At 46.9% G+C, this 24,110-nt stretch overlaps 1 protein-coding gene across 5 annotated transcripts; it reads right to left on the reverse strand.

Moving 5' to 3' along the window:
- Positions 1–507: 507 nt before the first annotated feature.
- Positions 508–23,837, reverse strand: PLCD4 (phospholipase C delta 4). Of its 5 annotated transcripts, XM_065930561.1 has the most exons (17): positions 23,821–23,837; positions 23,461–23,600; positions 18,565–18,665; positions 18,272–18,430; positions 16,851–17,079; positions 15,623–15,752; positions 14,833–15,064; positions 8,751–8,952; positions 7,662–7,806; positions 6,691–6,843; positions 4,907–5,071; positions 3,531–3,687; positions 3,078–3,194; positions 2,669–2,841; positions 1,771–1,906; positions 1,295–1,444; positions 508–1,206 (listed from the first exon to the last, which is right to left on the reverse strand). In XM_065930561.1, exons 3-17 carry the CDS (start codon positions 18,584–18,586, stop codon positions 1,100–1,102), a joined length of 2,277 nt encoding a protein of 758 aa, XP_065786633.1. In that variant the 5' UTR covers positions 18,587–18,665; positions 23,461–23,600; positions 23,821–23,837; the 3' UTR covers positions 508–1,099. The 5 variants fall into 5 exon arrangements, with proteins under 5 accessions (XP_065786633.1, XP_065786632.1, XP_065786635.1 ...); XM_065930560.1 differs by lacking the exon at positions 23,821–23,837 and having other exon boundaries at positions 23,461–23,699; XM_065930563.1 differs by lacking the exons at positions 23,461–23,600; positions 23,821–23,837 and having other exon boundaries at positions 18,375–18,430; positions 18,565–18,619.
- Positions 23,838–24,110: the final 273 nt, after the last annotated feature.

The following is a 24,110-nucleotide window of genomic DNA, read 5'->3' on the forward strand; positions in this document are numbered from 1 at the left end:
AAGTCCCTTTGTCTTCTGGTAGATAGAGGATTGCTACCCACTCAGCCTTCTCGTGGAAGCAGCTTTAATTCAGCATCATCCTCAGACCAGCTCAGCTGCTGGACTGGAGTTAAAGCACAGAATAGTGGAAGACAGACAGTTGGGGAGGTAAATCTCTCACCCAGAATTCTGTCGGTGCTTCACAGTGACTGTATCATGAATCATCTAAACTGGGACACACTGGGGAAATTAAAGAGAGTACTATTAATAATTATGCTGAGACACCAGACATAAAGCAAGACCATTCCAGGCCAACTCTTTAGGAGGGCTGGGATCATGTAACTCTCTCTCTTCTCCTTTTACCCTGCCACTTAGAAGTCATACTTCTTACCCTTTCTGTGTAGTGAATGTTGGGGGGCCTGGGAAACCCTGTTTTCCCACTTTTTTCCTACCCCACCTGTCTTACCCAAATGTCCCCCAATCCTCATATCTCCTTGCCCAACAATAAGAGACCACACTCATGCCAAATTGAGAGAGAAACTCTATTTATACTGGTGGCACAAGTGAGCAGGAGTCCAGTGGGGACTCTCTGGGCCATGCAGTGTTCTCTTGAGAGTCATAATACAGGGAATCAGATCTCCTTCCCCAGCCTTTGCCTGGGGAGACTTGAGGCTCAATTTGTCTTTCTCTTGGCTCTGGACTTTGAGGAAGTTAGGGGTGAGAAGTTTGGGTTTGGAGTTTCTCTGCCCCCAAGCCCCTCTTTGGATTTCTAGCTGCAATCTGCCTTTGAGCCAGAGTTGGTGGGAAAGCACTGTCCTAGATCTGGGTGTGGTGTTGAGTCTATAACCAGAGAAAGGAAGGAATTCCAGTGTAGAGTCTGCAGAGGGAAAGGACAGGAATGATGCCAAGAGTCTTGTGAAAACGAAGAAAGGGAAGAGAAAGAAGGTGAAAAATCGGGTCCTACATTTGCTTGTCAGGAAGGACCAAGTCATTTTGTGCCTGAAAAGGCATAGTCCAAAGCTCGAGTTTGTACCACTGTTTGCTTTCTGGAGCATCCTTCTAGGTTTTTTCATTTTTCTCACCATCTACAGCCAGTGAACCCACTCCTCCGGTGGCCGCCTTAAGATTCAGCCTCCTCTAGCACTTCCTGTGTGCAGATGTGCACGAAGATGGAAGCTGGGTGAAGGCTGAGGCCGTCCTTGGAGAGCAGGTGTATGTGGCGGTAACCTGGGGGGTGGTTGGAGGGGTGGAGAGGACAGCATCAGGAAGACAGCCAGAGCTGGGGTGTGGGCCGGGGGAGGGAGGACCGACTCACCTTGTTGCATGCAGCTCCACGGCAGGGTGTACTGACCAATGAAGTCGTTTCGGGATTTCCAGTCATAATCTTTCACCACAAAACGCAGCAGGGCCAGTTCAGGTACCAGGACCCGGAAGCACAGTGTCTGCCCCCAGTATGGATTAAAACCTGAGCCACGGAGGGTGGGTGAGGGAAGGGACGAAAGAACAGACATTGCTGAGTGCTGGTGAGTTGCTCGCCCTGAGTTCCCTTGCTTCATTTTCAGAGTGGTCAGCACTTTACAGGTGAGGAAACCGAGTGGATAAGCAGTCTGCTTAGATCACTATAAGTGAGCAACGTAGCTTCAGACCCGAGTCCTCATCCTTTGTCCTGTCTGCAGTGCTTCCCATGGAGGTGGCAGGAGGGGTGATGGACTGTGCTTAACAGAGACCTGGACAGTGGGAAAACCCCAGCCATGCTCCTCCCACTTTCCCCAGCACTGCCCAGCGTCTCACCATTGTTCTCCACGTAGCTGGTCTCTTGCCGGGTTGTGTCCGGGCGGACGCCAAAGATCTCCACTCTTACCAGGGGGTCCACAATGGACTGTTCTTTGGTGTTGTCCACTTTGGGGAGTTGCTGACCACTGATTACCTGCAACCAGGGCTCTGGAACCTCACTAGTTCCTGCTCAGCCCAGCCCCCCTCCAGCTCTCACACCCTGGGGGGAGGAGGAAGGCTGAGGGGAGGGGGAGACACAGGACCTTGCACTATATGCTTATGGTTTGCAAAACTAATTCTCATGGGTAATATATTTCCTCCTAGTACCTCACCTGCAATTTAAAATGCATCCAAGTAGAAATTTAGTAAGGTCTGAAAGTGTGAAAGTTATGACAGCAACCCTTCTATAGCACTTACTGTGCCCTAGGCACTGTTGTCAGCACTTCAGATTAACGAGGGGCTTCTCAGGTGGCTCAGTGGTCAAGAATCTGCCTGCCAGTGCAGGAGATTCGGGTTCAGTCCCTGGGAAGATCCCCTGGAGTAGGAATGGCAACCCACTCCAGTACTCTTGCCTGGGAAATTACATGGACAGAGGAGCCTGGTGGGCCACAGTCCATGGGGTCGCAGAGTCAGACAGGACTGAGCACACACACACACAGATTAATCTCAAGAGTCCTGTACAGTAGGCAGTATTATTACCCCGATTTTGCAGGTGAGGAGAATAAGGTTAAGAAGTTTGCCAAACATTACATGACTAGTAAATGGGTTTGAACCTAGGCGATTGACTCCAAAATTCACGCTGCCCCATGAGGAAATTTCCCTCTGTTACACTCCTGTCAGACCTAGCCGCCCCTGCCCCCCAGGCTCTATTTCAGTTATCCCAGTTTCTTCCCAGTGACTTTTCTTTCCATTATACCTGGATTATGAGGGTCTGGGCTTTGAAAGGGCTGATGGGCCTCTCAGGGTGGAAGGAACTCTGGGCATCACGCAGGAAGTCTGGCTTCAACACATAGCCACAGCCAGCGTTCTGGCGGAAGAGCCCATCACACAGGTCCATCTCCAGCCCGGCTGTCTGCATGTTCATAGCCACTGAGGGCCCCAGGAGAAAAAAGGGGAAGAGTCACCTTGGGGGTCAGGCAGCCATCTTTCAGGGAAACCGGACGGAGAGCTTATTGGGTGTAAAAGGGCTGCTGGCAACACTGGAAAACGTCTTTCTTAGCCCGGTGCTCCCCTTGAAGCACTCTCTGGCCCCACTGGCACCCAGGAACCAACTTCCCATCCATTGCCCTTGCACCCCCTCTTCCCTGTCCCTACCACTCCCTCACCCATCTGGCAGCCTGCATTCCAGAATTCCTGGGGGTTGTAGTTGGATGAATCCGTCCTCAGGCCACTGGGATATACTCTGCTTAACTGCCAGGTATTGTGCTGCACAAACTCATCGCCTGTAAAGAAGGTGTGGGTACCAAGATGATAGTGAATGGAGTGGACCCTCCTACTTCCTTAGTCCCAGGGGCCCCCGCCCACACACTTCACTCCTCTCTCCAGCATCTCCTAAGGCTGTGCCTGTCTCTGCTCCATGCAGACCATCTCCCCCAGCTGTCTTCCCCCTAGAGCCTTGAGTCCACTGTTCACCTCCTGTCCCCATACCTGGTCTGGGGAGTTCCTTAACTTCCTCCCGCATCCCTCTGCTCCCTCATCCTCTTTCTTCGAACTCATCTTCCTGCCCATCAGACCTGACTTGACTCATCCCATTTCCATCCCTCCCTCTTGGTCCTGACCAGCTTCCTTGATAAGGTTCTTGGCCTTGGTTTCAGAGAAAGATGATGTTTCATAGAAGTGGTAGTGCTCCCTCGAGTGAGTGAAGCTGTAGAATGTGACAGCCTTCAAGTAGACAACCAGGGCAGAGAGGGCTGGACACAAGATGGCCTTGGGTTTCTGGAAAAGGACAGAGAGGATGATAGAGTTGAGCCATTAGCAATCCAAGAGGGAAGAAGCCAGGGGCCAAGATCTGAACTTTCCCACCCAACCTAAGGCTCTGCCCACTGCCTCCCTCCTGCCTCACCTGCTTGGGAAAGAGAGGAAGCCCAGGCTTGGAAATAGGAGCCTGGGCCATAATCTGACAACACAAAGGCCGACACAACAGCGGGCACATCACAACCTGAGGATGGGAATGGGAATAAAAGCAGTCTACGTATACTAAAGGGATCAGTTTCAGCCTCTGGGCTTGAAGGGTTACTGTGCAGGTAACATGTCTTTAATTTATTATTGCTAAACAGAAATGTCATCCTCACTACCTCTCATCTTTTAAAACAAATTAATTCTTTATCAAAATGTACATGAGTCCAGATACATCAAGGTATGCAAATGGTCATGGAACTCACACCTGAAAGAATGTCAGAGTCCCAGAGTAACATCTATAGATTTTTCTCCTGAATTCCCATTTCCATCCCTGGGCATGGCAGCAGGTGAGACAACACAGCTCCAGCGAGAACAGGATAATAAGCTAGAAGTCATTCAGCTGAGCCAAGCAAGTGCACAAGAGAGAGAAATGCAGACTTCAAAGCAAGATCTTGGTGGTCCCACCATTGGCACCCCTTCCCCAACCTTTCATGCTCCTCCTCTTTGGCTATTTCTGGTCCCTTTTCAGACTCACCTTTGCCAAGAAACTTTCTAGCAATAAACCCACTTTAGTTGAGGTCACAGCAGTCACTCTACTAAGCCCTACTTACTTACCTAATATAACAACACACATATATCAGTAGTTTTTGAAGTATCATTTAAAAAGACTGGGAAGTAGTACAAAGATGTCTCAGAAGTCACCTGGGAGACCCAGGAGAGAGCCAAAGAGGTGCTTCGACCAGAATGACTCTGCATATATCTATTTTGTGTACTGAGCTTCCATATAAAATTTCATTAAAAAAAAAAAAATCTCACAGCACAAAGAAGCTGGAAAGCTACTGCCATATGTCTGTATATGGCAATCTATATGGTGATGCTGTGTATGGATTCTCATGCCTCTTGTCATTGGAGGCAAGGAGCATTTTGCTCCTTGGTTCTCCACACTGCCTGGCTCCAGTTTCTCCACACGTGGGGGCTCAGCTTGTAGTACTGACTGATCAAACGCCAGAGCAGAAAGACCACCTTCCTGGCCTACCTTCTTTTTGTCCTCACCGCGAGGGCTCAGCTCCTGGGGCTCAGACTCCAGCTGGGCCTCCAAGTCCAGCTCAGCCTCCTGCCCTGCCTCCAGGTCAGCCTCTGGCTCTTCCTCCTCTTCAGCCATTAGCTTCTTCCCCTTCACAAGGATCTTCCTCCGAAGGTCCTAGGGGACAAAAACAGAGGGGCCTGTCTGCCTCTCTGCTCCGGGCCCCTCCTGGGGGTCCTGCAGCTCCTATGCAGCTCTCACAGGACCACCTCAAAGGCAAAGGAAGCAAGTGATCGGAAGTTCCCACAGGAAGGCTACTTGATACACAGAGCAGGGATTTCTTATGGTTAAGCCAACCTGTGACATCTCTAAGGAAAAAAATACATGCGAACCCCTACCTCACATTTGACACATAAAGATTCCTCATAGATTCAAGATTTATATGTAAAGAACATTAGAGTATTAGAGGAAGATAGAGAATCTTTCTGAATAGCCTCAAGGTAGGAATGCCTTTGAAAACTCAGAAGACATAAAAAATGATTGGCAGAGGTGACTACATAAAGCTTAAAAACCTCTGTAAAGCAGAAGAGGCTATGAAGACAAAAAGAAAAAATAGACTACAAGGGGAGTTTCCTGGCGGTCCAGTGGTTAGGACTCCACATGGCTGTGTCCTGGTTTCAGTCCCTGGTTAGGAACTGGGTCATGCAAGTTGCAGTGTGTCCACTCCCCACCCCAATAGACTGCAAAAAAGTATTTTTAAAGCATTAATATCGTTAACATTTTTTAAAGTTATGTATCAATAAAAATTAAACTCGAATATAAAAAGTTTGTAAATATTAGTTAATTTGAAAGAATAAAACAGACCTTTGGTTTTCAAAAACTTGACTTTTTCATGTTTGCCATTACAAATCATCTCACTACTGAAGTTATTTGTAGTCATTCCCTTACACTGTTCAGTTGGAGTGAAATTTGTTTTTTTTTCTGCCCCTCCGAGGGCAACTTGACAATAATAACCAAAAATGTCAACATGCAGTTCTCAACCCAGCAATTTTGTTTCTAGGAATCCATTTCAAAGAAAGAGTAAATGAGCAAAGCTCTATGTACAAATGAAAAATTATAAACAACCTAAATGTTTCCCATTTACTGGTTATTTTTACCACCTACTGGTTGAGTAAATTATGGTCAGTAACATAAAATACAATACTATAGAGCTGTTAAAAAAGAAAATATACATGAAAAGATATTTGTAATATATATAAAAGGGATAGAAAGGATGATCCCATTCACATTTTTTAAAAATGTGACTATATATACATATATATGTCTATATAATTGTGTAAAAAATCAATAATGTTGGCAGCTGTTCTTGGAGAGGTTGAGATTATGGTGGGGGAATCTCCCTTTATCTTTGTAGAGCCTATAATTATGAACTATCAGGGGAAAAAAATGAAAATCTTCCATTGAAAAAAGAAATATAAAGTAAATAAATGGTTTTAAATTTAGAAAGCTATATCTAGAATTTTATGTTGAATTAGATTTTTTTTTTCTTTTGGCCATGCCACTCGGCTTGCAGGACCTCAGTTCCCAGAGGAGGGATTGGCAGTGAAAGCTTGGAATCATAACCACTAGGCCACATGGGAGCACCCTGAATTCGATTTTTTAAAAATTAAAGTTGTCTCCAAGAATATTAAAGAGCAAGATGGTCCATCTGAGGGTGAGAAGAAGGGAACAGGTGGGCCTGGAAGAAAGCGCCAAGGCCGGTAGGGAAGCCTGGGCTGGAAGGGCAGGGTCCCTACCTCGGGGGAGGGCAGCTGAGTGAGAAGCTGCCCATCCAAGGTTGTTGTCAGTAGCTGATCCCCCAGGATCTCTGTCAGATGGCGCACTATGATTTCCTGCTGCTCCCAGCTGCAGTGGTTCTCCAGCGACAAGATGACTGGGTAGTCTGATGTCTGGTCAGGAGGGGAAGGCACGCTGGAGCCAGAGTTCTGAGGCCTATAACCTTCTTGCTTCTCCAGCTCCACCCCCACCCACCACCCCACCACCCCACCACCCCACCCACTGCCAATTACTCAACTGAGTACCCTGATTGCCAAAAGTCCTCTGACCCCATGCCAGGCCTCCCGGAGATCTGCCTGGGTCTAGGCACCCCACATCTAAAAGTCACTCTTGGGACCCCAAATCTCAGATCTGTGCCAGGTCTGACCTAGGTCCTTCTGGGACCTTTGAGTTTTCAGGCTGAGAGTGGGAAAGCCAGGCCAGCGCCCCTGTCTCCTTCAAGTTACACTTTCAGACTTTCATCCCCAGATAGCTATTGTCTCCCAGCTCTACCCACCAGTTTGTTTTCTCCTCCGCCCTCTCCCAGGTGGGTGACAGAAGTTTTTAGAAGTAATCATTACCAGTTAGCAACTACTTCCATGACTACTACTTAACTAGTAATATATTCAACACATTATTATATAATAATCCCTTGATGTTTGCCTGATGCTTCACAATTAAAATCTCTTTTATGTATATGTCATTTGACATCACCTAGGTCGGGAAGATCCCCTGGCGAAGGGAATGGATACCCACTCCAGTGTTCTTGCCTGGAGAATCCCATGGATAGAGGAGCCTGGTGGGCTACAGTCCATGGGGTCACAAAGAGATGGACACAACTGAGCAACTAATATTTTTACTTTCCCCTGCATCCCTCCCCAACCCCAGACCCAGAGTCTCTTCCTTCAGATCCTCTCGCTAATCACCAGTATTTCCATCCCAAGGCTCCCACCTGGAAGGCATACTGTCCTATAGCGGCCACAACATCTTTGAATGGGATGCGGGAGGTCAGGGTGTGTCCGTGGTAAACAATAGGTTCCCCGCTTGGTCCATCCCATATATCCACCTCCACACAGCGGCACCCCCGCTTCAGGGCCCTGCAAGAACCCCACCCCCCAGGGACGGGAGGGGTCAAGGTGTGATCTTCCACCTAGGGACCCTCTTACCTCTCTGGAGAGAACAGTGCTCACTGGCACTCACCCATCAAGACACCCATCAAGATGTGTCAATTTACATCTCCATGGACCCCTCTTTGTCTGCTGGGATACACCTGCAGCTCACAATGATCTCCACCCCGCCCTACTCAACAATCCTCCCTTAGGGAGCCATCACATACTGCCTTCTGTTGTTCTGCTTGTGTATCTTTATATGACACCTGAGTTATTCAGACTGTCAGTAAATTTACATTTTACTTCCTTACTAGGCTTCCTAAGGAAGTTGCACTCGAAGCGACTAATTCACCTGCTGGCATTACAAAGCTGTCTTGACTATTTGATCTAATGCACAGTTAATCACAATAAAAGCAGGTACCATTTATTACCTACTGACACATAAATTACCTTATTGAGTCCTCACAACAAGCCAGACAAAATAGAATAGTAATCATCTCTGTGTCTCAGATAGGGAAGCTGAGGCAGAGAGAGGTTAAGTATTTGACCTCAGAGTACCAAGTGAGGGAGCTAGTAGTTGATCTCAAATGGTCTGACTCCAGAACCTATGTTTTTAAATCCTCTCCCCTACTGCCTCCCATTTAACATTGAGTTTATTTATTTGTTCAAAATAAATCTGTCAGGACCTCTGGTGCCAAGGGAATTTCATGTCCTATGAAAGAGAAGCTCTGTTTACCCACAGGGTTTCCATAGCAGTCTCCTGCCAGTCTTCAGTATCTCCTTCAAGTCTCTCAGGGACCCAGGAATCCTCAGCTCAAATCCCTCCACAACAGTGTTTCAATTCCTGCAGTTCACTAACAATGCCCCTCCAACTTCCCACAGACCTTCCCATCCCATGAGCTGGACCCCTTCACCCCCCAGCCCCACAGCACCGTATGTATCCCTCCACGCTGCTCTGGCCGCAAAGCTGGTCCCCCACCAGGTAGGTGTTGTGGGAGGAGTTGATGTAGTAGTGGTTCAGGGGTTGAGTCATGTCCTGGTAAAGGGGGTAGCAGGTCGGGTTGAAGATGTCTCCGTCCTTCGAGCAGAGGTAGCCCAGGAAGCCGTCCATGCTCAGCACATGCCGCAGTTTGCCTGGGGTGTGGAGTGGCTAGAGTGAGAAGCTCACAGCGGCAGTGCTCAGAGCACCCCACCCCTCTCCAGGGCCTGGCCTTTCAGATGGTGTCCACTCCCAGCCTCCAGACCCCAAAATTGCCCTATCCAGCTTGTCATTTCAAGCATCCCCATCCTCAGAGAAGATACAAAGGGAATCATTAAGATCATGCTAGTCCAGTGCCGCCCAACAGAACTTTCTACAGTGATGGAAGTGTTCTCTGGTCTGGACAGCCCAGTACGATAGACTTTAAATAAATAAAGTACTGAGTATTTGAAATGTTGCTGTGTGACTGCGGAACTGAATTACAGTTTTGTATTCACAGGAGATTGGCTCCAGGACTTCCCCCTTCCCCACAGCAGATACCAAAATCCATGGACGCTCAAGTGCCTTACACAGAATGGCATGGTACAGTCGACCCTCTGTATCTGCGAGGTGGCACCTGTGGATACAGAGAGCCGACTATAATTTAAATTTAAATAGTCACATGGAGCTCAGGGTTACCATGAAGGACAGCACAGTATTTAGTCCAAAGGACTAACTTCATAGATGGGGCAACAGAGGCTCAGAGAGGATCAAAGTCAAAGACTTGTTAGTGACAAGACCAAGGTGCGTGCATGCATGCCAAGTCGCTTCATGACTGAAGACTCTTTGCGACCCTATGGGCTGTAGCCTGCCAGGCTCCTCTGTCCTTGGGATTTTCCAGGCAAGAATACTGGAGAGGGTTGCCATGCCCTCCTCCAGGAGATCTTCCCTGGGGAAGATCGAACCTACATCTCTTACATTTCCTACATTGGCACAGGGGTTCTTCACCACTAGCGCCACGTGGGAAGTCCCAAGACCAAGGTACCTGTGTGTTATGCCCTGGGCTGTGTAGCTACTGCCTACCATGGCCTGAGGGTTTCTTGAGCATTGCTCTGTGCCAAGGACATAACATGCAGCATCTCCCTTAATGCTCTCACCAACACAATCTGGTGGATAAAACATTATCTGCCCTGTGAGGTTAGGTAACATAACCAGGGTCACATTTGTGGTTGTTTTTCAGTCGCTCAATGTCTGACTCTTTGCAGCCCTGCAGCATGCCAGGCTTCCCTGTCCTTCACTGTCTGCCAGAGTTTGCTCGAACTCATGTCCATTGAGTCGGTGATGCCATCCAACCATCTCATCATCTGTCGTCCCCTTCTCCTCCTGCCTTTAATCTTTCCCGGCATCAGGGTCTTTTCTAATGAGTTGGCTCTTCATATCAGGTGGTCAAAGTATTGAAACTTCAGCATCAGTCCTTTCAGTAAATATTCAGGGTTGATTTCCTTTAGGATTGACTGGTTAGATCTTCTTGCTGTCCAAGGGACTCTCAAGAGGCTTCTCCAGCACTACAACTTGAAAGCATCAATTTCAAGGCGTTCAGCCTTCTTTATTGTCCAACTCTCACAGTTGTTCATGACTACTGGAAAAATCATAGGTTTGACTATATGGGCCTTTGTCAGCAAAGTGATGTCTCTGCTCTTTAATTTGCTGTCTAGGTTTGTCACAGCTTTCCTTCCAAGGAGCAAGAGCCTGTTAATTTCATGGCTGCAGTCACTGTCAGGTGGCGCCAGTGGCAAAGATCCTGCCTGCCAATGTAGGAGACATAAGAGGCCCTGGTTTGATCCCTGGGTCAAGATGATCTGCTGGAGAAAGAAATGGCAACCCATTCCAGTATTCTTACCTGGAGAGTTCCATGCACAGAGGAGCCTGGCAGGCTATAGTCTACAGGGTTGCACAGAATCATCACGACCGAAGTGACTTAACACGCACACAGTCACTGTCTGCAGTGATTTTGGAGCCCAGCGAAATAAAATTTGTCATTGTTTTCACTTCCCCCCCTCTATTTGCACAAAGTGATGGGACCGGATGCCTTGATCTTTGTTTTTTGAATGTTGAGTTTTAAGCCAGCTTTTTCACTCTCCTCTTTCACTCTCATCAAGAGGCTATTTAGTTCCTCTTCATTCTCTGCCGTTAGAGTGGTTATCATTTGCATATTAAAGTTGCTAATATTTTTCCTGGCAATCTTGATTCCAGCTTGTGATTCATCCAGCCTTGCATTTCACATAAGATACTCTGCATGTAAGTTAAATAAGCAGGATGACAACATACAGCCTTGACATTCTCCTTTCCCAATTCTGAAGCAGTCGCTTGTTCCATGTACAGTTCTAACTACTGCTCCTTGTCCTGCATACAGGTTTCTTAGGAGACAGGTAAGGTGGTCTGGTATTCCCATCTCTTGAAGAATTTTCCACAGTTTATTGTGATCCACACAGTCAAATACTTTGGCATAATCAATGAAGCAGAAGTAGATGTTTTTCTGGAATTCCCTTACTGCTTTCTCTATGATCCAACAAATGTTGGCAATTTGATCTCTGGTTCCTCCGCCTTTTTTAAACCCAGCTTGTATATCTAGAAGTTCTCAGTTCGTATACTACTGAACCTTAGTTTGAAGGATTTTGAGCATTAAAAACTTGCTAACATGTGAAATGAGTACAATTGTGTGGTAGTCTGAACATTCTTTGGCATTGCCCTTTTTTGGGATTGGAATGAAAACTGACCTTTTCCAGTCCTATGGCCACTGCTGAGTTTCCCAAATTTGCTGATATATTGAGTGCAGCACTTTAACAGCATCATCTTTTGGGATTTTAAATAGCTCAGCTGGAATTCCATCATCTCCACTATCTTTGTTCATAGTAATGCTTCCTAAGGTTCACTTGACTTCACTCTCCAGGATGTCTTGCTCTAGGTGAGTGACCATACCATCGTGGTTATTGAGATCATTAAGACCTTTTGTACAGTTCTTGTGTGTATTCTTGCCACCTCTTCTAAATCTCCTCTGCTTCTGTTAGGTCTTCACTGTTTCTGTCCTTTATTGTGCCCATTCTTGCATGAAATATTCCCTGATATCTCCAATTTTTTTAAATAGATCTCTAGTCTTTCTCATTCTGTTGTTTTCCTCTACTTCTTTATATTGTTCTCTTAAAAAGGTTTTCATATTTCTTCTTGCTGTTCTCTGAAACTCTGCATTCAGTTGGATATCTTTCCTTTTCTCCCTTACCTTTTGCTTCTCTTCTTTTCTCAGCTATTTGTAAAGCCTCCTCAGACAACAACTTTGCCTTCTTGCACTTCTTTTTCTTTGGGATGGTTTTGGTCACTGCCTCCTGTATAATATTATGTCACATAACTAATAACTAATAAGTGAAGGAGCTGGGATTTGAACCCAGGGAGTCAGATGTCAGAGTCTGCCTTACACTGCTGGACTGTGAAGTGTCTCACTGAGGATAACTTTGCTACAGGGGAGACAGCTTGACTCTCATGCCTAGCTTCCTCACTCCAGGTGTGACAAGGCCTGGTGATGGTGGAAAATGGCAAGAAGTTGGGCAGGAAGTTTCATTCTTTCTATATTTTGGCCATGATTTGAGGCATGCAGGATCCTAGTTCCCCGATCAGGGATCAAATCCATGCCCCCTGCAGGGGAAGCTCAAAGTCTTTTTTTTTTTTGAAGCTCAAAGTCTTAACCACTGGACTGCCAGAGAAATCCCCCATAGTTTCATTCTTGACTGTAATGACTCAAATTGCAAATTACTAAAGTCTATAGCTACCAGGTACTTTTCATGTGCTTTATTTCATTTGATCACCAGTTATTTTACAAATGAGAAAACTGAGCCTCCGATAGGTTAAGTGACTCAGTACTCCGTAAGAAGCAGAGTGGGGACTTGAGCCCCTGTCTCTTGACTGATACCACACTTTGCAGCCACAGTGTTGTTGTATCTGATAGTCAAGTGAAAAGGAAAGGAACTCCAAAAAGGGTGGATAGAATAAATGTGGGGCTTCCCAGGTGGCTCAGTTGTAAAGAATCTGCCTGTCAGTGCAGGAAATGCGAGAGACAAGGATTCAATTCCTGGATTGGGAGGGTCCCCTGGAGTAGGAAATGACAACCTACTCCAGTATTCTTGCCTGGAAAACTCCATGGACAGAGGAGCCTGGTGGGCTACAGTCCATGGGCCACAAAGAATTGGACACAACTGAGTGACTGAGCATACACACAGGCAGAATAAATGTAATGATGTATGCTGGATTCTGAATTGGGAATAGAGGATCCTGTCTTAACCCTTCAACTTCCTCTTCTGTTTAATTTTCTGAAAAGATTGTTTCACAGCCCCTTTCTTCTCTGAGCACCCACATAAATCTGGAATCAGTGATTCCAACACTTTGTTTGGCTCCAGGGTCCATGAGCGTAGTGTCCTTGTCTGATGTACCACTGTGTCTCTGTTGCCTGCCATTGGTCCTGGCACGTTACAGGTACTCAGTGAGCATTTGCTGAAGTAGTGAGTGAATGAATGAATGAATGAAAGGGAATGAGAGTTGAGACCTAAGAAACCTGGGTCACCTGTCCAGCTCGCATTCCTCTCATCTCTTATCCTCATTCTCAAGAGAGGCACCAGGTAAGAGTCAATGATCTGGCTTTGAATTGCAATTCCTCCTTTCATTAGCTGTTGACTTTGAGCAAGTCACTTAATTTTTCTAAATCTCAGTTTTCCTCCTCTGTACAACTGAGTTGATAATAGAAATCTACTTCCATGGGTTGTTGGAAGGATTAGCAGAGAAAAGGCATGTAGAGATATCATCAACACATTATGGGATGCCTAGCAAAGGCCCAATAACGATTATTGCTTTTGATTTACAAGGATGTAGTGAGTACCAAGGGCTTCCCTGGTGGCTCAGATGGTAAAGAATCTGCCTGCAGTGCAGGAGACCTGGGGTTCAATCCCCGAGTCAGGAAGATGCCCTGGAGAAGGGAATGGCTACCCACTCCTGTATTCTTGCCTGGGAAATTCCATGGACAGAGGAGCCTGGTGGGCTACAGTCCATGGGTTCGCAAAGAGTCGGACACAACTAAGCGACTGAACTGAACTGAACTGAACTGTAATTCTCCAGGCCAGAATACTGGAGTGGGTAGCCTTTCCCTTCTCCAGGGGATCTTCCCAACCCAGGGATCGAACCTAGGTCTCCCGCATTGCAGGTGGATTCTTTACCAGCTGAGCCACAGGGAAGCCCAAGAATATTGGACTGGGTATCCTATCCTTTCTCCAGTGGATCTTTCCAACCCAGGAATCAAACTGGGGTCTCCTGCATTGCAGGCGGGTTCTTTACCAACTGAGCTATCAGGGAAGCGCTCTTTTATTAATAATGTAAGTTTTTCATGCTCTGCAGGGAATGAAGGGCAGGAAGGTGTCTACTAAAGGGGCAAGGAGAAGGTTTGAGGGCAGAGAGGACATATTTTAACTGCTTGTTAAAAGCTAAGTGATTGTCTACCTCATCATCCCCCTCAGCCAGGGACTGACTAGTTGACCAGCTCAGGGACTTAGGACTCAAAAACCACCTGGGGAACTTGGAGAAAGTCCAGGAAAGGGCAGAAAGCCAGCACTTAAAGAGATAGCCAACAGAAACCATGAAGGGAGCTAAAGGGAGAGGAATCATATACACTAGAGAAGAAGCCAAAAGTAAGAGGAGCAGGATTTATGTTTCCATTGAGGACAAAAGTTTATATCAGGAAGAACAGTTTGAAAGTGAAGGATGAGAAATATGAGCATGGTAGAGGAAAGGGGACTTATGGAATGTTCTTCCTCCTCAGAGATAAAGCACTACAGAGGAGACTCCTGTCTTATGTGGGCAGGAATGGCTTTCTCCTTCTGGAGGAGTGATTGAATGAGATGAAGATGATTGGGAAGGGGGTCTGGGTAGGACTGAATTTTCCCTTAGGCAGAAGGTTAGTTGTCTCTTGGTCCCCCTATCTGGCCCCCATGTGTGGTGCCTCACCACCCTAGTCCTCTTACCACTTTCTGAAGGCTCATAGCGGTCGATGAGTTCCAGAGCAAGGTCAGAAGCCTGTTCTCCTTCCTTCTGCTCCTCTTGGAGGAAATCCACAAATTCCAGCAGGGTCAGTTTCTGCCCATCAGATGAAAACTTTTCAAACAGTTCCTGCACCTCTGGACGCTGAGTCAATGACTTATAGAACTCTACAAATTCTTCTCCCTCCAGAGTCCCGGACTGGGATGTGTCTGCTGTCTGCAGAAGAGGGTTTAGAGGAGAGTAAAAAACCCTTTAATAGCAGATGTTGCGGTTTTGACTTTCCCTGTAAGCCTGATATTATTGATGGAGCCAGGCAGGCTTCCACAGAACTCCTGACATTTAGTTTTCATAGGAGAACCACTACAGGAAGTAAAAAGCAAAATTTTGGCCATACCATTTGCTACTGGAGAAAATTTTCAACTAGAAAGAATTAAATGCCCCCAGCATGTCCCTAAAAGATCAGAAGATCCCTTTTTCTATTTACTCACATGCCAGTTGGAGTTTTCCACCGTACTAGGCACTTATGAAATCCTGGCCAAGGACAGAGAGGTCCCTGAGGTCTGATGTAATAACATGTTATTTACCTTTCATAAGATTATGAGTCATCTTTCCAACAAGACTGAAGGGTAAGAACCATGTCCTACCCACACTTCCCAATGAACCTGGCAGAGCAGGAGAGATTCAACAGCTGTGTGTTGCTGGAGAGGGTTGGAGGACCTCTGGTTAAGTTGTGGCCTTGGTTGGCTTCTGCTAGCCTTTCCCCAGAAGACTCACCTGGAAAAGCTGAAAGGCATATTCCTGGTCCATTTCCACATTCATCAGGTGCAATAACCGTTGGACCTCTCCGAAGCTCATCCGACCATCCTGGTTTTTGTCTCCACGCTGGAACCAATCACTCAGCCATCCAGGTCTGAGTCAAGGCAAAAGCACTGAGTATGTGTTTGTGTGTGCACATTCATCCGTTGACATCTGCTCCCCTGTCTTTGTTGCCAGTCCCCTCCCCAAAGCCAATTCATTTTCCACATTAGCTTCTGGAATAATCTCCCCAGAGCACCAATCTGTCTTGCCCCTGCATGGCTCAGGTGCCTTTGGGGACTTCCCTGTCGCCTGCAGAAAGAAGCCCAACTTCCTTAACATAGAAATTAAGATCTCCTTCACCCCAGTGATCTGGCCCCAAACCAGCCTTCTCAACACAGAAATGACTACCTTGTACCTCAGACAGACTCAGCAAGCCCTTGCTCACTGATGTCCCAGCTCTTCAGCTTCCTACCTCTGGGCCTTTATTCATGATGTTTCCTCAGACATGAGAGCCTTCCCCTCCTCTTCCCTTCAGTTCAAATTCTACTCATTTTCAAGGCTCAGCTCAAATGCTGCTTCCTTCCGAAGCTTTCTCATGACCATCTCAGCTAGAAATAAGTATTTCTCCTTCCTTTGAACACCCACATATCAGCTAAGTACTGTAATGCTGGTAAATTAAATTATTTACACAATTCTGTTTTCTCTGCTGACTAAAACAATATCTGAGTCTCATTAATCTTTGTATCCCTAAAGCCTGGCATAGGGCCTCTTACATTCTGCTTAATAGATGGTGAATAAATGAATGGACCAGCATAGAAGGTGAATACAGTCTAGGAAACTTGAAGTGAGTTGATCCCACTAAGCCCTCTCAGGAGTTGCTCCCCATCCCTATGGGAGTTAATGCCACTGGGATCTTCTGTTCAGCTCTCAGGATCAGCACCTAGTTTGCCTCTCATGGTCCCTTTACCCAATCCTGGGGGCCCTGATTCCTGTCCAAACTCTGTGTGACTCTGCCTGTGCCATCGCAGGCCTCCATTCTTCCCTCAGTATCTCAGCCTCACATCCGCCCAAGCTGTCCCTGGCTGCCCCATGTGGACTCTCGGGCCCCTCTAGCCCTGGGCACCCTCCTACTTGTCCCTAGCCCTTCAGCATCTGGCTCCTTCAGTGACCCCTGGATTCCACTCTGACTCCATCCTGCTGATACTGGTCCAGCCTCTCCTGTTGGTCCATGTTGGTGACAAAGCTCACCAACAGCTGGAGCCCCTGCATCCAGGTCTGGGCTTCCTGGACGCTGTTGGCCACCAGGTCCAGGTTGGAGCGGCGGCCATGGAAGACGATGGTGAAGCCCTGCTCCAGGGGGAATTCCTCTGCCAGGTTGCGCAGCAACTCAGACTCGTGGCCCTCACGTACTGTGTCCACGTCGGAGATTGAGACTGGCGGGGAAGAAGTGAGTGGGGGGCCTTGAGCAAAGGGTCGGTCAAATCACAGCAGCTGAAGGCCAAGGACCAGTACTCCCCCTTCTTCTCTCTGAAACCACAGGAGGAGGGACCCCAGCCTCCACAGACTAAAACCCCCAGAGCCTTAGTAAGGGAGATGCAGATTCTTGGAATTCAGATTGCCACATGAGTCGTTTTCATAGCGGCATGACAAGGGGCCTGTGCTGGGAATGGCAAGACCTGGCTTCCAGTCACCAACTGGCAGTGTGACAGGGATGAAAATGACGTAGCCCCTTAGTGTCCTAATCTTAAATAAGGGATGGTCCCTTCCATGGCCAATCCACATGGTGACCAATTACAGGAGGACTGGCGGGGCTGACAAGTGGAAGCGCACTTGCAGGATAGAAGTTACACCAAAGCATGGTGCACCCAAATTCAGTTCTCTCTTTCCAGGTTTGAGGGCTTCCTCTTTCCAGATGTCTGGAAGGCAGCCAGAGAAATCCTTCCCCTCACTTCTTTAGCTGGGGCTGGTATAGATCATAAGCTTTGGTTATGTCTCTAAAGTAGATTCTCTTAAGTGAGTCCTGTGATCACATTTTTAGAGGGATCATAAAGTGGCCAATAGGAGGCACACTGTTATGACACATTTACGATATTTAGAAATATTCACTATAATGGTTAACACATTAAATTCATCCGGGTTTCAGGCCTCATGCTAGGTGGTTTATATACATTAACTTCTTGAGCTCCTGTAATATACTAGGCTGTTTAATCTTCATTTTATAGATGAGGAAACTTATATTAGCTTAAGTTAAATAACTTGTCCAAAGCCACTCAGTTAAAAATTGGCAGAGCCAGTACTTTAATCCAGATAGTTGGCTACCCGAGATCATGCTATAATAATAATGATGATGATGATAGTAATAAGATAAAACCTACGATTTATTGAGCCTTATTATGTGGCAAAGACTCTTCGAAGATCTTTGCATGCCATAACCAATTTGATCCTTGTAACACCCTGAAGAGGCTAGTACAGTTATAATTTCCATTTTAGAGGCTCAGATAAAGACACTAAAGAGACCAGAGCAGGGCACGTCATAAGACACTGGTCCCTCCTTTGCCTTCAAGCTGCTGGGCCTGAAGGGTCCTGTCCACCCACATGCCCACCCTGGCTATCCACATCACTCACAGCTGGGCTTGGCCCTGCCTCCGGCCTGCCGGGCATGCCAGACTGTCATGCCATCGTCCTGAAGTCTGAAGAATCTTAGCTTCTTCCAGCTTTTGGACCTCACCTTGCGCATTAGTGTGCCTTTCTGCATCAGCAGCAGATCTTGATTGATGGGCAGCCCTGAGCCAGGAGAAGCAGGGACTGAGTAGCTGGTGGGGAAGGTGGAGGGCCCAGGAGGAGCTCTGGAACAGGAGTCCAGCCTCCTCCCTGTCTCTCGGATGTCTCCCCAAGCCCTCTTCTGCAGGGGTACTCACGGCCTTGCAGCAGATACGCCATCACCCACTGCTTCACCAGCTGATGCCAGAGTCACGTAAGGAGTGAGGAGCAGCAAGAGGCTTCAGGTTAATCTTGAGGTCTTAGAGTAATAGATCAAGGGAGAAAGAGAAGGAAATTAGTGTTCCTTGACTGCCTGCGGTGTGTCAGCTACTTCATCTACATAATTTGTAGCTCTTTTCACTTCTAATTTGAGTTTAGTGATTGAGGCTTAGACAGGCTAAGAAACTTGTCTCAATCACACAGGGACTCGGAATTTAAACCCAAATATATCTGATTTCAGAGTTTCTGCAGTTTCCCAGAGCCATCTCTGACAGGGTCAACCCAGGGGTTTCTGCCAAACACCCTCTTCTTTCCCAACACCCTACAATCCACGAGGTCACGTTGACCACACCTCTCTCAGTTCCCCATTATTAAGAATCACCGACTTGCTGGCTGGCCCCTTTCAGAACTGGGAATCTCTCTGCATCCTAGCCTTCCCTTCTCCAAACAGAAGCATCTCAGCTTCCCTTCCAGGAGCCCTCTCCACACTTGGGTATGGATCCTCCAGCTCTGGACAGGCTAGGCCAGGGTATTTCTTTTGTCTCTTCTACCACACTTGGTGCTGTGCCTTGCTAAATAAACCACTTCTACTTTCACATGATAAAGTATAGCTCATGCGCTTATTCATAATAGTAGTTCTCACAGTTTTAATGGACTAGATAAGTTACATAGTCTCAGAACTGCATGTTCAAGTTTTCTTTACCTACTGAAAGAGAGTTCCTACCGTTAAATATGTGCTCATTTAGGACTGGTTAAGTTATCCTAAGAGCTAACAACAAACTTGCCTTGAAAAGAACTAGAAGATTTGATTTGTGCCCACTTTGATCCTAGCTTTGCGCCTAGAAGAAATATAACTCAGTGCTTAAACCAAATCATGCTGAAACTGGCTAAGTCCATGGAACATAAAGCTTTATGCTTTTGTATAAGCAAAGGATCCACGCTTGAAGAGAAATGTTGTGGGTTTTAATTAGTAAGTTTAAACTTAAAAAAAAGTCTTTCTGGCTGCCCTTTGCAGCATGTGGAATCTTAATTCCCCAATCAGGGATGGAACCTGTGCCCCCTGCAGTGAAAGTGTGAAGTCTTAACCCCTAGACTGCCAGGGACGTCCCTGAATAAGTTTAACAATTTGTCAGTGGTGAACATCTTAAAAAACAAACACACACAAAAAAACGGAAAGAATCCTTAAACTAATTATTCAGTTAGTCCTCCATTTAAACATCATGTAGTTCAACTCCCTACATTTTACAAATGAAAAGCAGAAGTCCAGAAACATGATGTGACTTGTCTGAGGTTACACAGCATATTAGTGCCCCATCTCCCTTAAGTAGGAAGAGCCTGTAAAGCCACCCAGGGTGACGGTCTTCAGAAATGATGTAGAGGTCACTGAAATTACAGCTCTCCTGACTGAAGGACCTAGAGAAGACTTTCCAAAGGAGTGGGAATGTGCAGGAAACCAATCTGAGTCTAAGCAGAAGAGATAAGGCAACTCTCAGGAGAGCAAGAAGAACACAGCTTCAGTCCCAAGAGGGAAAGGTTTTACTGGCTGAGGCTGAATGTAGAAGCCTGAGTGAGACCAGAGGAAACCTCTGGATGGAAGAAGGAAGGAAAGAAGCCAGGAAAGCATCTCTGCTTTGCTGGGTGGTGTTGCACAGTTTGGAATCCAAGGTTTGCAAAAGTTCTATGAAGACTAAAAAGTAACAGATCTCCACTAAATGTCTTAGAGTTTCAGACTCTAAGAGGGATTGGGGTCGACCTGGGGCTGAAGTCTAATCCCCTTTGCCAACATTCTGCCTCCTCTCTCCTCTGAACTTCTGGGATGGGTGGGCTTTGGCCTTGGGAGAAGACAGAGTTACTTTCCCTTATGGCTGTGTCTGGGAGCCTCATCACGATGTCCTGAGACATGGGAGGTCTGAGAACAGTCCCAAGCACAGGGACACTCCTACCTCGTCTCAAACCAGACTTAGAAAATGATTTTATACTCTTTTGTCAAACTCTCTCAACCTCACAGTTTGGCGTGCTCTGCTCCCATTCCTGAGTCACTGTTTTAAAACTGTATCTAGGTGACACGTGGCTGAGAGAGGGTTAGGTTCAACTCAGGGAGCCACAGGATGTCAGAGCTGGATTTCATTTTGTAGAAAGGGGACAGAGGAGCTCTTTTCTCTGCCATCCTACTTGTGATTGAGTTTGCGCCTCACCATGTCTTCTCACAAGACTTTCAGGATCAGGCGACTCCTGACCACGAAAAAAAGCAGAATCATCCCATTCCTCAATAGATTCCAATGAAAACAGGTAATCAGATACAACTCCAAGAGAAGACACTGGAGAAGAACCACGCTGGCTGTGTCAGAAGCCTCACATATGAAGTAAAACACATTTATCCTGTGTTAAGCTTGTACGTTAACCAACCAGATCACAGAACACCACCAGTGTCTGAACAAGTCACAGGGGAGACAAGAAATGCTTCGCTCCCGGTGCTTTCTGTTTCCCCACCATCAGTCTATGCAGCTCAGTAATAAGTATGGGAATCCTTTTGTTAGCATAAATAAAGGGGACAGAGGCTAGCTGAACTGCCAGTCACCTAATGAATTAAGTGGCAGAACTGGGGCTAGAACTGAGGTCTCCATTTGACCAAATCAAAGACCTCACCGAGACTGCTCTTAGAAAAGGCTTTCTCTAGGAAACAATGAAAGCAGAGCTAAGACTCAGTGAGGGACATTGTTCTCCCTCCCCACCACCCCATCATTTTCTGTTCCTACCATATCCCACTCAACAGCCTTTCTTTTCTTTCTTCCCATTTTCTTCCCCGTCCCCCTCTTCTACCTGACCCCTTCATTTTCCTTTCTTCCTAGCTCACTCTTCCCTCTCCTGACCCTCCCTTTGTCTTCCTATTTGCTTACCTAAGTCAGCCTCTCTCTGCTCTAGACTTCTCATCCTTCTCCTCATCCCTTCTCCTCATTCCTCCTTGCTCTTTTGTTTCTCCTCTAATTTGCAATGGCTCAGATTCTTGTCCCCTGAAAGGTGCTTGAGACTTTGGTCCAGGAAGGGGGACTCTTGGGTTGGGATCCTGAGTAACAGATCCTTCCGCTCAGCTTCATTTTCCCCTGTATCCTAGGAGACTTACTAAACAAACTGCCCAGAGAATGCGACTTAGAACCTAGGTGTTCTAGGTCTTGGTGATTCATCTGGCACCTGAAGGTGGAATGGGGACAACGGTCACAACTGAGGCAGGTACAGTTTGGAGAGGAGGGAAAAAGGATTTGGGAGTGGGAGCAAGAGAAAGAGGCAAGAATCAGAGGATAATGACTGAGAGAGAGGTTGGGTCTTAACTGTTTACGCCTAGGCACATATGTGGAGCTCCCTGAGGATACAGATAACTACCTCTACAATATAGATGAGAAAATAGACACACTAATAGACACACACACTAAAATAGACACACTTCCTAGAGAAAAAATAGGGTAGGAAGTGGCCAAGAGTTGCCAAGCAAGGTTTGGTCCTCAACTGACAGGTGGCTTCATGTCACCTGGAGATGGACTTTGGTAGAGTTGCCAGTGGCTTATAGTGGAATTCGAGGTGTCTACAGTCTCTCTGAGGGCAGGAAGGAAGAGAATCATCCTGTCTACTTTCTTTCTTTGGAGCAGGATTATGACAAACCTGGTTCTTATGAAGAGGACAGAATGGCTCCAGTCACAGGTCATAGTCCTCAGAATGTTAGAGCTTGAAGACTCATACAACACATTAATCTAGTGGTTCCTGGTTATATCAATGTCTCCTGTCGTGTCTTAAAATAGAGATTCCTTAGCCCCACCTCATATCTTCCAGATCAGAGTTTCTAAGGATGGGGCCCAGGAATATTCATTTTTAACAAGTGCTCCTGAGACACAAGCAAATCTAGGGAACACTCTACTCCCTCCCACAGTAGATCAGGAAGCCGTGGTCCAAAGTCACAGAGCTAGTTAACATCAGATACAGGACTAGGAGCGGGTACTCTTCCCAATATTTTTTTTTTTATAATGCTTCCCCAAAAAGGCAGCTTTATTTAAAGAGAAGTTACAGTAAAAATGAAAGAATATTTCCTGTTCCTAAAAAGATTCTGTTGTACTCTTGCGCACATCAATTTAATGTTCTCATGGACGCCTGTGAATCAATCAGATTCATTCATGCCTCCACTCATCCCATAAATATTCAAATGCCTCCTATTTGACAGCACTTGGTCAGACCTAGGAGGCAGCTGGAAATAGGTCAGACTGAGTCCCTGAAGTGTGAGTTGTTGTTTTGGTCTCAATACCAACTTGTCTGAAAATCATAGTTTTTCGGTTCTGTAATCCTTTCCATTAGGCCTCTCTTTCATGCGCACCGACAAAGTACCCTGGATCGTTGAGCAGGCTAAGAATGAGGCATAAAACTCAAACCCTGGCTCTTTCCAAGGAAGTCTCACAACTCTCTGCCTATCGTCAGGGGTTTCTGTATCCCCCGTGGGTCTTGGCCAGGTCTCGTGCGGTAACCCTCCACAATCTGTTAATGAATTTGTGCTGAAGCATGACTGCTCCAGGTCTCTCTCTTCCCTTCCTGGGGTGGGCTCACCACTTAGCTGCACAGTAGCAGCCCTGGGTAGCTAAGAGGTCCTCATATAAAAAGATGACTGACATAGCTAGTAGGAAAACTCTAAGTCCAAGTGCATAAGCTAGAGAAAACCAGCAGGTCCGTAAACCTGTTCGGGCAAAGGAGTCCAGGGTATGATTGAGTCAGGGCGGATAAGCATGTGGAAGGCACGGGCAGGGACTTGGGCAGGTCAGAGCTAGGAGCAGAGGCTGGTCAGAGCCTCCAGCCCTTACCGTGGGCAGGATAGCCGTCCTACGTCTGAGCTCTGGGATGCTCTCCGCCGTGGGGCAAGGAAATCCAGTGGGGCTCCTTTGCTCTTCTTGCACTCACTGGCTTCCTCCCCTCTTCTGCTGCAGTTTGCTGCTGTCGCTGGCTGACTTACAGCCAGATGGAGGGAGTGGGGTGGGGAGAGGTGTGAGTTCTCTCCTCAGTCCAGCCCATCCAACCCTTAAAGGCCCAGGACACTGGTCAGTGTGAGGGAGTCGTGGGGGTGGGGTGGGTAGAACAGGATTAAGGGGAGGGATTGACGAGCAGTGCATCTCCAGGGAGGAGGAGCCTGTCTGCCCTTCATCTCCATGCCAGCCCTCACTGACCTCAATCTCGCAGTGGCTCTCAGAGCGAAATCCAAGGAGTATCCGAGTGGCAGTGCTCCATGAATCACTGCTTTTCATTCTGGTTGGTTTCTCTCTGCATGTTGTACAGCTGTCTTTGCCCTTATTTCACCTGGCTCCCTTCCATGGTGTCTGTTTCCATTGGCCTGCTCTTGTGTCTCTGCCTCCTGTCTTGCTGAGCACTCAGTCAGCCTAACTTTCTGGCTTAGGAAAAGGAGAAAAGATACAGTGGGAAAGGGGGAAGGTGACAAAAGGAGGAAGAATGATTTTAG

The sequence above is a fragment of the Muntiacus reevesi genome, chromosome 3 (assembly GCF_963930625.1).
Source record: "Muntiacus reevesi chromosome 3, mMunRee1.1, whole genome shotgun sequence".
In the NCBI taxonomy this organism is placed as follows: domain Eukaryota; kingdom Metazoa; phylum Chordata; class Mammalia; order Artiodactyla; family Cervidae; genus Muntiacus; species Muntiacus reevesi.